Raw genomic sequence first — 16,076 nt, forward strand, 5'->3', positions numbered from 1 at the left:
TATATTAATACTTCATATATAACTAACAATAAGAATTACTCAATAACTATATAACTAACACTATTTTTCTCTTCTTTTTTTTTTTTTTTTGAGACAGAGTCTCACCCTGTTGCCCAGGCTGGAGTGCAGTAGCGTAATCTTGGCTCTCTGCAACCTCTGCCTCACGGGTTCAAGTGATTCTCCTGCTCCAGCCTCCCCAGAAGCTGGGACTACAGCATATGCCACCACATCTGGCTAATTTTTGTATTTTCAATAGAGACGGGGTTTCACCATGCTGGCCAGGCTGATCTCAAACTTCTGACCTCAAGTGATCCACCTGCCTTGGCCTCCCAAAGTGCTGAGATTACAGGCGTGAGCCACCACGCCCAGCCTGACACTGCTTTTCTCATTGCCAGGTGGCTGTGAGAAGGCTGCTCAGTGCCAAATCTAAGGTGCAGTTATAATAATTTCTCGATTCAATTCACTGATACTAAATTTTTACTTCTATTTCAAAGTTATTTTGAGAAAGCTATCCAAATCTTTCTGAAACAAATGAACACCTTAGACAAGAATATTCCGACTCACTGTCATTACAGTAAGAACAATATTCTTGGAGGAAATCAAGGCAGTATACAACTCTGTCTTTGAACCTGAACTGCTTTAGGTTTACACTAATACATTCTCTTTTCCCTGCTTCTGGACATAACTATTCATTCTGGCTACTATCAGTAAGCCTTGTGACTGACACATAAACTACTGCTACTCCCAGGTGCAGAGAAAAATGCATATACTCTGTGATAGTCATTTGCTACTCAAAAGTCTTGTATGCCTAATTCCAAGTTAAAGAGTTGCTGCTCCAAATGGCTGAAGTTGGTCAACCAAGCCTTAACACTAAGTGAAAAGTCTATACTTTAAATTGCTATCTTGTTCATATGGACCATTTTCTGTGTAACTTTCACCTAAAAACTGGTTTTGAAGGAAAAGAAGAGGAAATGTTTGAAATACTTAAAAATACTGAATCAGCATGGGATTTAATGAGAATGCCAAAATGCACAGAGAACCAATGGGAGTAAATGCTCTGCTTTTTGTTACTACTTAGTAGCCACCTCACATTTAGTAACTGAAAAACTGACTGTAAATATTTGAAGGGCTCTAAAGAACGTTTCAACTAAGTAGCTAAATCCATACTACATACAGCTACTACACCGAATAAATATTTTACTTGTAACAGCTCAAATTGTCTCATGGTAATTTTTTTAAATTATACAAATATTTAAAAATCACTTGAGCAATGTATTCTGGTCAATATATATATACAGAAAGCATCTAATTTTAAGTAAATAGTTGCTATCATAACCTACATGTATGTGTATATTTACATACACATGCATACACACACACAACTTTAGTCAGTCACCACTTAGAAACTTGAGTTTAAAATACCATTCTTTAGTTTTTATTATTAAAAAGTTAACTGTCTCAAAATTTTATTTAATAGTAAAGAAAATGATAGCACAAGCACTATAAATTGATGATAAATATACCTTTAACTAAAAATGTACTACTGACTTAAATTATAATTTTATGTATCTCATGAGCAAATTTTTTTTATCAGTTTTTATGTTTCTGACATTCAGTAAAGGTTATGAAGCTAAACTATAAAAAATATAATTGTCCATGTACCTGGAGAACTGGACTTTTGTACTTTTATAAGTATCAATAAAGCGTATCACATAGTAAAAGAAAATTACTTACCTGAAACTTATCCTTTCAGAAGGTACACTGGGAAAATGGATTCTTTGAGCCCCTGTTTCAACTCCAAGTATGAGCTTTCTAGCTTTAAGAGCCATTGACACTGCCCCTAGGGGCAGCACAAGCTTTGGAACTCCCCTAGTGAGTATGTCAGTAGTTTCTTCAGGTGCCTTCCCTCAGTTCTTTTCAAATTCAAAAGATGAGAGGAAAAATAACCCAAGAAAAAAATCCTGTAAAGCAGAAACCTTACTCTTTGAGGGAAGGAGGGTAGCTCATTTGTGAATCCATTCCAGAGCACGCTTTCTGAGAAAAAGAAATACAGGTAAGTAATTTTCCCATCTCCAAAGGTGACTGGTGATTAATGAGTGGATTCACAGAGTGTGGAGAATAAGCTCCAGGGATGTCTGTTTAACACACAACAATCAACTAATGAGGACAAACATAACAATGAATGGTACAAGAACCAGTGCTACTTTTTGAGTCCCTTAAAACAAGAGGTATAAGAATATTAAATACCTCAACATCAAGCTATGCACTGAACTGCAAAAATAAATAATGACCTTGGAAAGTTGATCTATAAAGCCCCCAAGAGATCAGTCAGTAAGATCTTTTTCAGACACATAGCCATTAAAAATTATACTGTCATACATTTACTTAATCACATTGTTTATATGTTAAACCACTTTCCAATATTTGAGTTAAACCTCACAACAACCTTGTGAGATAGATTATTAGGCCATTCTATACTAAGGACCCAAGCTGGGGACATTCGTAATTGAAATCACTACCAAAGAAAAAGTGTATTTCATAAAGGAAATATTCTCTAAATAGCATCAAATGAGGTAATCACTTTAAAAAGCTAAATACTATCATGCTTTCACGCTGAAGTCCTAGTTATACAAGTATTAGCCTTATCTCAAATCTGCAAAAAGTCAAAAACTAAATACATAAAATCAGTATATGCAATTATTTGAGAAGACAAATATGATGGCTTGTCTAAGGTATATTTTAAGAATTAGCTAACTTACACTCAAACCAATTTAACTATTTAGAAAATAGCAACAGCCTTATACCCAAGAGACTAACAGAAAGACTATGCATGAATAATCACGTTAATATACATTAAAGAAGAAATCTGAGTAAGTTATATATTTCATAAATATTTAGGGGAATGCCACTTTTAATAAGTGGTAGGTATGTATAAAAAGCTAGTCATCTAAACAAAGACAAATATAAATTTATGCATAAAAATTCAAAACTGCTGAAAAGACTACAGTAAGCTTCTCATATTTAAATATATATATAATGTCATAAACATTTACCAAGTAAATTATCTAAACTGATTTGCAAAAACACCATAAAAGGCAAATCAAATAAATCATGACTTCACTTTTTGTTTATATTTTATTAGAGATGGGGTCTCACTTGTTGTCCAGGCTAAATTCAAGTAATCCTCTGTCTCAGCCTCCCATGTAGCTTAGACTACAGGCACAAACCACCATATCAGGCTCATGACTCCACTTTTGAAAAATCAACTTTTGTTAAAACCAATTTCAATTAGGAACTTCTTAGAAGTAAAAGTTATGTTATTGAAAGCTGCCAACAATCTAAATTTTGAAATATAAATTTCAAGAAGGTCAGGAAAACACAAATATCAATCATATATATGAAGAAGGCCAAAACTGAAACTTGAGAAAACAGAATGAAAATTCAACTATTTGAAAACTTAAAATAGGTTCAGACAAAATTCTCTCTACGGAGTCATCCAATAGGATATAGAACTTGATAAGCACAAGAAGTATTGGAACAATGTACTTAACCATGGTAAAGCACACAGACTAGTGGCAAATGTCTTTTCACTTACTCTACTTCCTGCTAGTAACAGAAAGGATGAAATGAGGTAAAACTATCTATTTTGTTACCTGAGAAACATAACCTGGCATTTCTATATGTACAAGACTGGTGATGTAATACAAAGCAAGAACTGAAATGCAGGGTTTCTTTTGGAGAACTCAAATGAGAGGATAGAAAGAAGGAGGATAATGGAATCTAGATTTCTGTCTCTCCCTTGGCTTACCTCAACCAGAAAAAAAAACCTGAGAGTACACTTCAGTATTTCTACCTTTCTCTCTCTAATGTCTCTTTTCAAGTCTAAATAAAAACTACAAAGCATCTGAAAAATGAACATCTTTAGGGTAAAATAAATTTAAGAAAATAAATCATTTTTATAAAGAATATTGGCTAACAAATAAGGTCAACAAGAAAAGTCTTTCCAATTTACACATAAGAATCTGAAATGTGTCTATCACCACGGTTTTCACTTTACTTTCTGCAAAAGGTAGACACCATAAAAAAAGAACCAATGACTAGAAGTGAAAAATGTAGTCAATGCCAGTAATCTAATAATCAAAACAAAGAAACCTCTACTGTGTATATCTGAGTAATTTTTCAAGTGTACTATCATAAATTACTTTTCCCCAAAAATTAGGTATTTATAAATATAGAGTGTGTTAAGAGGAAACTCAATGAACCATTTAAAACCTCTGCATGAGGTACTGAATCCCTCCTGTGAAATTATTTAGAATTTAGTGTTATGATTGCTTTTATATAATAAAAATCAATCTGTATAGTATCTCTTTAAATAGGAAGAAAAACCATTAAGTATTATCTTCATAAGAAAAAGCTGAATTTTTAAGATGGTAATATGGCACACTTACTAATTTAGGAAAGATCCCCAGCGCCAATACAGTATGAATGTGAGAAACATGAAACCTAACTCTTAAGATAGCTTCACCCATAACTGGTCAATAATTCATATTACTTCAGTAGGTATGCAAAAGAAAAAAGGTATCTTATTTTACAAGAATTACTATGGTAGTGAGAAGACTATCAGTTTTGGAATATTATCTATGTTACACTTTTCACTTATCCCCAAAACCCCAACATATTTCTCAGTAAGGAGTAGCACAGTGCTTTCCATAAGTACAAAGAAAACATTTAATAAGTATTAGTAATGATAGTGATACTAAAAATTCAACACCTGAACAGTTCTATTACTTAACCACCAAACAAAATATAAAAATGTTTTAGTCTCTGGATAATTCTTACAACTTTTATTTATGAATCTTTAAAATTCTTTACTTCTTTTTTGTAGCTATCACCTGGAAATCCTATCTTACAATTTAGATACCAACATTTTCAAGAAATCAGGAGACAAAACAATCTCAATAATTTTCTGAGAATCTAGGTAGAAGGTAAAACAAATTTACTTTTCTCTCTCAGCCATTGCAGTTACATATAGCAGTGGACTAGGCTGTGCTTGCTTTGGCATTCTTTATTAATGAGGTTAAAAAGGATGATTCCACAGAAAAGAGCAATATTGAGATGTTTACTGATATTTTATGTGAATTTATGTTATGGTTACACAAGTTGCCAACCTAGAGAGAAAGCCCAGGTTCTGAAAAATAGTATCAAGGGAAATAATTATTTAAATCAAGTGATTCATAAGAGCCTTAAAAATGAAGGGGGTACAGGGCACTTGCTTCAAGAATTTTAATTTTCAAAACATACGGACATGCTTTGCTACCAACACAAATTCACAATATTAAGGAAAACACCCTGTTTCGCAGTAATGATACTTAAGTTTCCAAGATCACCTATTACTAAATTTCAAAATTCCACAGAAAGGAACTCCTTTTAAGCATCTACTTAGTCTTCATGTCCAAGTAGTATACTTATATCCATAAACTATAACTTCTGCCAAAGGTAGAATACCAGCTAACCAATAGAATCAGTAAGTAAAGAACCCTGAATATTAAAAGTAGATTTTAAAAAAATAAGAAGAACGCTGAGAGCTTCTTTGAGGGTTAGAAAGGAAGCACAACTACCTGCATACCCTAAAAAATCTAGGTTTCCTAACCTCAGCACTGCTGACATTTTGGGCCAGGTTATTCTCTGATGTGGGAGCTGTCCTGTGTCATTATAGGATGTTTGTTTAGCAGCTACCCTGGACTCTACTCATTAGATACCATTAGTATTGCCACCCTCCAAACCATATCCCAGCTGTAGTGAACAAAAATGTCTTCAGACATTTTGAAACGCCCCTGAGAGTAAAATCACTCCCAGGTGAGGATAAGTACCTTACGCAAAAAACAAATCTGTACCATTATGAAAGATAGTGCTCTTGAACTGAGATCTCAACTTTGAAAAGACCATTCAGAGAAAGAAGCAAGAGAAGACAACAGCCAAACCAGGCCAGATAAATTTTGAATTAATTCTGGCAATCAATGGGAAAGACATATATTGGGTAAGACATATAATGGGCTCCCTATATTTCACTGAAGATGTTTTTCTGGCTATCCTAGCATTGTTATCTTATTACGGTCTTTAGGTTTCGTTATGGTCAAAGAAATAACTGACAAATGAACAGATATTGGCATCTTAAACCAATAAATTAATAGGTCAAAGAGATGTCCTAAAAGGAACAAAACTTTAGAAATATTCTAGGACAGTAATGGATAAAGGAAAGCAAACTGCAGCCGAAGATTGTAAAAGCCAAGTTTACTAAAAGAGGCATCCACAAACACCTCACTTCTCTTACGGTGTATTCACTGTGAAGCATCCTGACTCTAATTCACAATAATTATAAAAACTACTCAAGAATCCTTACCCTTATAAAAGCATTACCAATGAAGTCCACAGTGTTATAATCTTTGGAGGGTAGTTTTAAACTGATAGCAATTGTGAGCAAAAACTAAGCACCAAAGGTAAAAAAAGAAAGACTAATTACAAAAAAGGAAATGTGGAAAAGGACTGGCATAGCACACAGTGCTCTTCTGTATCCTAAAGAACATTGGATTTATCCACCACAACTAACTTCAGAAAATCTACCATACACACTTACCTGGAAATGAGGTTTAAAAAGATCTTAACTCCCACTAAATAAGTGTCTAAGCAAGGATGCCTTCACAGTGTGAATCCAATTATACCAGTCGCCTTTGGAAATGTACCCATAATCCACTATTGTAATCTGATCCTTTTTAAAGGATCAAAAGATTTTTTATTTACTTTTAAACACTGCTGCCAGAAGTAAAACTTTCCAAGGAAAGTGATAAAGAATTGAAAATCAGAACTCAGAATGAAAAGATACCTTTAACCAGAAGTATATAATATCTACCATGATATGTTAAAAGCTAGAACTTACCCCAATGGCAGAAATCAGAAGAAACCACAAAGAGATTACTAGGATCCGCTAGATATTTACTGAAGAGTTTTCCGAATTCCTGTTCTTTTGACTCACTCAGAGCTCCAACCAGTACAGGAATAATGGTAAACTCATCCTTATGGCTTAAAGAAAACAGACAAAAAAAAAAAAAAAAAAAAGTCATTTAAGATGCTTAAGAATAAAAATACTTTTCCAACTGTGTTGGCATTAGACAGTGGAATATTTATTAATAGTGATAAGGATAACATACATAATATTATTGTTGAATTCTTAAAATCCGTAAATTAAATGCTTAAAGGGTACGAGGGTACGATTAAAAATGAGACATACAGAACACTAAAAATAACCATTTAAACTACAGAAATGCATATTACTACTTTAGGTAAACAAAGCTATTTTACTACCAGGTATAATAATATCTTGGAAAAAAAAAAAAAAGCCTATCACAACAGCACCAACTCAATTCTTTTCAGATATTCATCAAGGCTACAGTTAACTGCCAAATCCTTCTGTGATTTTAAAAGAGCCTTAAACTCTTCCTCACCTATTTTAGTTCTATGCTATTATAAAAACCATCATTTCTGGCACTTGTTCTATAAACCTGCCAACTAAGACCTACAAAACTTAATCTTGGCTCCCGTAAGATTCATCAACTGCACTTTTAGATTTATTCTAATGATCAGATACAAGACAGTCTGAATATACAACTCAAGTATCATTGGCATCTAGGGTAGACAAAGAATTAAAGGAAGTAAGTATTAATTTCTAGCAGCAAGAAAAAGACACCACACCCACCCACAATGTTTATGGCATATCCGCAAGTCCCTTTTTCACTCTACAGATTGACAGACTCATGGAAAAGAAACAAGGTAGATTAATAAAGAATAACTACGATGAGCTATAGAAACAGATGCTCACTCAAAACCTTTTTTTTAAAATGTTATTGTCATGAAATTTTACTTATATATATTCAGTGATGTATATTCTAAATGATCCCAGACTTGATAGTTTTGAAGCATGAATCATGTTTGTCTGAGTTGTTCTGAACAGAACCTTTTAAAAACAATCGCCATTACAATAAATGCTTTTTAATATGATAATCTGGCACTTAACTGATGTAGGAAAAACAAAATTCATAAAAGTTTTTAAAAATATTAAGTTTAAGTAATCACCAAATAAATGTTAGCCCAGCTGCATAAAGCTAAATTTAGGGCACCCGAGCACCTCCCCCATAAGGCCCCCTTACCCTGTCAATTGCGAAATAAACAGATCATACAGATCTCCAGTCCCTCTGCAATGCAGGGGCTTCTTGGGCAGAATCTGCATCTAGGGAGTAAGAGAAAAAAAGGAAGCTGGCAGAGGAAGCTGCCACAGGAACTCTTGCTCTAACTCTTACCAGTTTGCTAAATAACTGCCTGACTGAATGGGGCTCTCCAATTAGTTAAGAGTGATTATCAATTGAAAGAAAAGAATTAATTATTCTAACCTCAACTACTAACTACATAAAAAAATACATTAAGACCATCAAAGAGTCTGCAAGTAATTATGATATGACTGGGAAGCAGTTATACAGAATATAAAGAACAGGGAGAAACCAGAAGAAATGCGTTCAAGAGCCATCCCCACCACATACAAACGTTTAGAGCATAGGTAAGTTCCCAACTTGCAAATATATTTCCTTATCTGCAAAATGATCATAATTACAATACTTATCTCATAAAATTGTTATGCACCGAAGAACACTATAGGAAAGGTACGTTGTCACAATAGTTGGCTTACTCTGAATAAACAACACATGTCTACTCTCCACAAGAGCCATTAATCCCTTCAATTAACCTCAGTTTGAGCTTGCAAATCTATAAGGAGATATAAAACTCTGCCCTCTGAAGAAACCTAGGATTTGAATCGAGGCTCATTCATCCACCCCTCTGTCATCTCTCTTTTTAAAAAATTACTTGTTCTAATTAGAGAAAAGACCACTTAGCTTTGAAATGTAATACTAGTAGGATTTAAAATCCAAGAGCTGAAGTAGAACTTTTCAGTAAAGGAATACAAAATCTCATTCCAAAAAGTAATTATAAAACTGAATAAAAGCATCAAAAACAACCATCTTTGTGCTATGGAAATCAACCAAAGGCAAAACAAAACAAAACAAAAAACCCACAATGATGGAAGCGTATTCAGGAAAACCTACAGAGCTTCTTGGTAACAACAGTGGAAATCTGGCATCTTACCAGGAGCTGCCTCCATCCCCTACCCCAGCTCCACTGAGGTAAAAGTTACATCAAGAAACCAGCACCTTCATTGCAAAAAGGGGATGACTTTGATTTGGAGCACAGGGTAGAAAACCCACATTCAGTAGGAAACAGAAAAGCTTGCAGATTTCCTAGCCCAAGATTGCTGTTGTCGGGGTGAGCCAGAAAACTGAAGACTAGCTAAAAATTTAATAGAAAGATCCTGGAAATGGAAAAGCCACGGAGAGACTTGATAAATTTTCCGCCTATCCTAAACAGATAGCCTATGCCCTCCACACAACACTGGTTGACTAGGAGACTGTGCACATGTACAGGGGAGCCCCATAAGGTGCTGAATTCCACACAAAATGCAGGACAACTGAGGGACTGGCAGTGTATGCACAGGGGAAGCTGGAAACCTGAAAGACCTAGCTCTCCACATACCCCTGGCTAACAGAAAATTTGAGTGCACACACAGGGTCTTAGGTCAAAAACACAGTAAAAAGTAAATGAGAGAAACATGAAAACAGACTATACTTAGTTGATTTTTAAACAGGGTCTCACCATGTTGCCCAGGCTAGCTTCACACTCTGAGCCCAAGTGATCCTCCCATCACACCTTCTATACAGTCTCCCATCAGAGGGTGAAAGCCTTAGTGGCTCAAGATGTTTAGGTACAGTATTCAACCAATAATTAGCTAAGCACTAAATTATGCAATTGCAAGTGGGAACCACACAAAACCAACCTTAACATTAAAAACTTTTAAAAGCTGGGGACACATAAAATTAGCTACACATAGTGGGGGAGAGACTGCAGCTGAAGTCCGTGAAAGTTACTAAATGAATAAATAAATACAACGTGCAAGGGGGAAAAAAAGAATAAAAACAGAATCCAAAGTTACTATAACATACTAAACAAAACGTACAGTTTCAAGAAAAATTGTAAGTCATACAAAGAAACAGCAAACTATGACCCATATTCGGGGGGAAAAATAAGCAGCCAGCAGAAGATGTATCTGAGTAAGAGCAAATATTGGATTTAGCAGACAAAAACTTCAACCAAGTTACTATAAATATATTTGAAGAATTACAGGAAGCCATGCTCAAAGTTATGATGATATAACTACACAAATTGGGAATATCAACAAAGAAATGCAAACTATTAAAAAGAACCAAGCGGAAATTTTAGAGCTGAATAGTAACAAATAAAAAATTCACTTGAGTTCAATAGATGGTCTGAAGAGCAGATTTGATATTACATAAGAAGCAGTCTGTGAAATTACAGAAGAAGAAATTAATCAGTACAGAGAAAAAGAACTGAGGACTGGAGACTTGTAAACAACATCAAGCATACCAGCATGCATATAATGGGAGCTCAGGAGAGGGAACAGTAAAAATATTAGAAGAAATAACTGCTGAAAACTTTCCAAATTTCATGAAAAAAACATTTTAACCTACAGATCTAAGGAATTCAACAAAAATCCAAAGTAAGGTAAGCACAAAGAGATCCTCACCCAGATATATCAGAATCGAACAGTTAAAAACAGAAGAAGAAAACCTTGAAAGCAGCCAGAAAAAAGTAACACATTACATACAGGAGAGTTTTCAACAAATGGTACAACTGTATATCCACACAGCAAAATAAAGATAAAAATAAAAGTAATAATGAACTTGTCTCTCTGACTCAGACCATATACAAAAATTAACTAAAACTGGATCCTAGAACTACAAGAGCTAAAACTGTAACACTTCTAGAGCAGGGGTCAACAAACATCTTTTGAAATGGGCCATTAAGTATTTCAGGTTTTCTGGGCGATACAGTATAGCAACTGTTTAACAGTTCAGGTAGAGAGAAAGCAGACACAGACAGTATGTAAATACAGAAATTGGCTATGTTTAAATCAAACTTTATTTACAAAAGTAGGCTGTGGGCCAGATGGGATTTACAGGCTACAGTTTGCTGAAACCTGCTCAAGAAGAAAACAAAGGGGAAAATTTCTATGACCTTGGATGAGGCAAGTTTTCTTAAATTTGATACCAGAAACAGAATCTATACCAAAAAAAAAGTTAACTGAATTTATCAAAATTAAAAACTTAAGAAAATGAAGTCAAGTCATAAAATAGAAAATCTTTGCAAATCATGTATCTAATAAAGAATTTGTCTCCAAAACTTCTCTTCTAACTCAATAAAAACAGCAAATTACAAAAATAAAAATTGGAAAAATATGAATAGATATTTCACAAAAGATATACAAATGAATAATAAGCACATAAAAAGTTGCTCCGTGGTACATTTGTAGTTCTCCTTGAAGAAGTCCTTCACATCCCTTGTAAGTTGTATTCCTAGGTATTTTATTCTCTTTATAGCAATTGTGAATGAGAGTTCACTCATGATTTGGCTCTCTGTTTGGCTGTTATTGGTGTATAGGAATGCTTGTGATTTATGCACACTGATTTTGTATCCTGAAACTTTGCTGAAGTTGCTTATCAACTTAAGGAGATTTTGGGCTGAGATGATGGAGTTTTCTAAATATATAATCATATCACCTGCAAACAGAGACAATTTGACTTCCTCTCTTCCTATCTGAATACCCTTTACTTCTTTTTCTTGCCTGATTGCCCCGGCCAGAACTTTCGACATTATGTTGAATAGGAGTGGTGAGAAAGGGCATCCTCATCCTTTGCTGGTTTTCAAAGAGAATTTCTTTGGTTTTCCAGTTTTTGCCCATTCAGTATGATATTGGCAGTGGGTTTGTCATAAATAGCTCTTATTATTCATTTTGAGATACATTCCATCAATCTCTGGTTTATTGAGTTTAACCATGAAGCAGGGTTGAATTTTATCGAAGGCCTTCTCTGCATCTGTTGAGAGAATCGTGGTTTTTGGCTTTGTTTCTGTGATAGATTACGTTTATTGATTTGCGTATGCTGAACCAGCCTTGCACCCTAGGGAAGAAGCCAATTTGATTGGGGTGCATAAGCTTTTTGATGTGCTGCTGGATTCAGTTTGCCAGTATTTTATTGAGTATTTTCACATCAATGTTCAGGATATTGGCCTGAAATTTTCTTTTTTTTGTTGTGTCTCTGCCAGGTTTTGGTATCAAGATGATGCTGCCCTCATAAAATGATTTAGGGAGGAGTCCCTCTTTTTCTATTGTTTGAAATAATATCAGAAGGAATGGTACGAGCTCCTCTTTGTACCTCTAGTAGAATCTGACTGTGAATACATCTGGTCCTGCACTTGGTTAGTAGGCTATTACTGACTCAATTTCAGAACTTGTTATTGGTCAATTCAGGGATTCGGCTTCTTCCTGGTTTAGTCTTGGGAGGGTGTATGTGTCTAGGAATTTATACATTTCTTCTAGACTTTCTAGTTTATTTGCATAGAGGTGTTTATAGTATTCTCTGACGATAGTCTGTATTTCTGTGCAATCAGTGGTGATATTCCCTTTACCATTTTTTAGTGTGTCTATTTGATTCTTCTCTCTTTTCTTCTTTATTAGTCTAGCCAACCGTCTACCACACTTCATTAATCTTTTCAAAACACCAGCTCCTGATTTTTTGAAGGGTTTTTCATGTCTCTATCTCCTTCAGTTCTGCTCTGATCTTAGTTATTTCTTGTCTTCTGGTAGCTTTTGAATTTGTTTGCTCTTCCTTCTCTAGTTCTTTTTGTGAAATTGTGATTTTAGGGTGTTGATTTTAGATCTTTCCCATTTTCTCCTGTGGGCATTTAGTACTATAAATTTCCCTCTAAACACTGCTTTAGCTGTGTCCCAGAAATTCTGGTATATTCTGTCTTTGTTCTCATTGGTTTCAAAGAACTTATTTCTGCCTTAATTTTATTATTTGCCCAGTAGTCATTCAGTAGCAGGTTGTTCAGTTTCCATGTCGTTGTGCAGTTTTGACTGAGTTTCTTAATCCCAAATTAGTTCTAATTTGATTGCACTGTGGTCTAAGAGACTGTTTATTATGATTTCCATTCCTTTGCACTTGCTGAGGAGTGTCTGACTTCCATTTATGTGGTCAATTTTAGAATAAGTTTGATGTGGTACTGAGAAAAATGTAAATTCTGTTGATATAGGGTGAAGAGTTCTGTAGATATATATTAGGTCTGCTTGGTCCAGAGCTCAGTTCAAGTCCTAAAAATCCTTGTTAATTTTCTGTCTCATTGATCTGTCTAATATTGACAGTGGGATGTTAACGTCTCCATTAGTATTGTGTGGGAGTCTAAGTCTCTTTGTAGGTCTTTAACAACTTGCTTTATGAATCTTGGTGCTCCTGTATTAGGTGCATATATATTTACGACCGTTAGCTCTTCTTGTTGCATTGATCCCTTTACCATTATGTAATGCCCTCCTTTGTTTTTGTTTTTGTTTTTTTATCTTTGATGATTTAAAGTCTATTTTATCAGAGACAAGGAAATATGAAAGGATACAAACAAACGGAGAAACATTCCATGTCGTGAAGAGGAAAAATCAATTATGAATATGGCCATACTGCCAAAAGTAATTTAGAGATTCAATGCTATCACCATCAAACTACTATTGACTTTCTTCAAAGAATTAGAAAAAACTACTTCAAATTTCATATGGACCCAAAAAAGAGACCATAAAGCCAAGACAATCCTAAGCAAAAAGAACAAAGCTGGAGGCATTGCGCTACCTGACTTCAAACTATACTACAAGGCTACAGTAACCAAAACAGCATGGCACTGGCACCAAAACAGATATATAGACCAATGGAACAGCACAGAGGTCTCAGAAATAATGCCACACGTCTACAACCATCTGATCTTTGACAAACCTGAAAACAAGCAATGGGGAATTGATTCCCTATTTAATAAATGATGTTGGGGAAACTGGCTAGCCACATGTAGGAAACTGAAACTGGACCCCTTCCTTACACCTTATACAAAAATTAACTCAAGATGGATTAAAGACTTAAAAAGAAGACCTAAAACCATAAATATCCTAGAAGAAAACCTAGACAATACCATTTGGGACATAGGCACAGGCAAAGAATTCATGACTAAAACACTAAAAGCAATGGCAATAAAAACCAAAGTTGACAATCGGGATCTAAATAAACTAAAGAGCCACTGCACAGCAAAAGAAACTACCATCTGAGTGAACAGGTAACTACAGAATGAGAGAAAAGTTTTGCAATCTATCCATCTGACAAAGGGCTAATATCCAGAATTTACAAAGAACTTAAACAAATTTACAAGTAAAAAACAACCCCATCGCCAAGCACGGTGGCTCACACCTGTAATCCCAGCACTTTGGGAGGCTGAGGGGGGTGGATCACAAGGTCAGGAGTTCGAGACCAGCCTGGCCAGGATGTTGAAACCTCATCTCTACTAAAAATACAAAAATTAGCTGGGCACAGTGGCATGTGCCTGTAATCCCAGCTACTCAGGAGGCTGAGGCAGGAGAATCACTTGAACCTGGGAGGCGGAGGTTGCAGTAAGCTGAGATCGTGCCATTGCACTCCAGCCTGGGTGACAGAGTGAGACTCCATCTCAAAAAAAAAAAAAAAAAAACCAACCCCATCAAAAACCAGGCGAAGGATATGAACAGACGCTTCTCAAAAAAAGACATTTATGCAGCCAAGAAACATATTAAAACAATTTAATCATCACTGGTCATTAGAGAAATGCAAACTAAAACCACAATGAGATACCATGTCACACCAGTTAGAATGGTGATCATTAAAATGTCAGGAAACAACAGATGCTGGAGAGGATGTGGAGAAATAGGAACACTTTTACACTGTTGGTGGGAGTATAAATTAGTTGAATCACTGTGGAAGACAGTGTGGCGATTCCTCAAGGATCTAGAAACAGAAATACCATTTCACCCCTGCAATTCCATTACTGGGTATATACCCAAGGACTATAAATCATTCTAGTGTAACGACATATGCACATCTATGTTTATTGCAGCACTGTTCACAATAGCAAAGACCTGGAAGCAACCCAAATCCCCATCAATGACAGACTAGATAAATAAAATGTGGTACATAAACACCATGGAATACTATGTAGCCATGTAAAAGGATGGGTTCATGTCCTTTGCAGGGACATGGATGAAGCTGGAAACCATCATCCTCAGCAAACTAACACAGGAACAGAAAACCAAACACTATATTTTCTTACTCTTAAGTGGGAGTTGGACAACGAGAACACATGGACACAGGGAGAGGAACATCACACACCAAGGCCTGTTGGGGGTTCAGGGTTGAGGGAAGGTATGGCATTAGGAGAAACATCTAATGCAGATGACGGGTTGATGGGTGCAGCAAGCCACCATGGCACGTGTATACCTATGTAACAAACCTGCACATTCTGCACATGTATCCCAACCCTTAAAGTATAAAAAAAAAAAAAGTTGCTCAACATCATTAGTCATTAAGGAGATGCAAATTAACAGCACAATTACACTACATGTCTATCAGAATGGCTATAATCAAAAATACTGGCAATAACAGACGTTTGCCAGGAAATGATGAAACTGGAACCCTTATGCACTGTTCCTAAAATATAAAATGGTACAGTCACTTTGGAAAACACTTTGGAAATTTCTGAAAGAGTTAAAACATAGACTTATCATATGACCCAACAATTTCCTTTGACATAAAGACTTGCAAAGAATTTTTATAACATTATTCATAATAGTCAAAAACTGGAAATGGTTCAATAGTTTATCAACTGGTAAATTGATAAATAAAATGTGGTATATTCATATAGTAGAATAATTATTATTTGACAATAAAAAAGAATGAGCCAGGCGTGGTGGCTCATGCCTGTAACCCTAACTCTCTGGGAAGCCGAGGTGGGCAGATCACTTTGAGCTCAGGAGTTCAAGACCAGTCTGAGCAACTTGGTGA

General features: G+C 35.3%; 1 protein-coding gene across 3 annotated transcripts in view; it reads right to left on the reverse strand.

Annotated features, from left to right (window-relative positions):
- MEMO1 (mediator of cell motility 1) overlaps nucleotides 1-16,076 on the reverse strand; it is a 134,005-nt gene that overhangs the window by 18,613 nt on the left and 99,316 nt on the right. For all 3 annotated transcript variants that reach the window (XM_074395701.1, XM_039477749.2, XM_074395702.1), the window contains one exon: nucleotides 6,935-7,077. In XM_074395701.1, coding sequence (XP_074251802.1) covers nucleotides 6,935-7,077 — 143 coding nt within the window. The remainder of the gene's footprint in view (nucleotides 1-6,934; nucleotides 7,078-16,076) is intronic.

This window comes from Saimiri boliviensis, chromosome 1, assembly GCF_048565385.1.
Source record: "Saimiri boliviensis isolate mSaiBol1 chromosome 1, mSaiBol1.pri, whole genome shotgun sequence".
NCBI classification, from domain to species: domain Eukaryota; kingdom Metazoa; phylum Chordata; class Mammalia; order Primates; family Cebidae; genus Saimiri; species Saimiri boliviensis.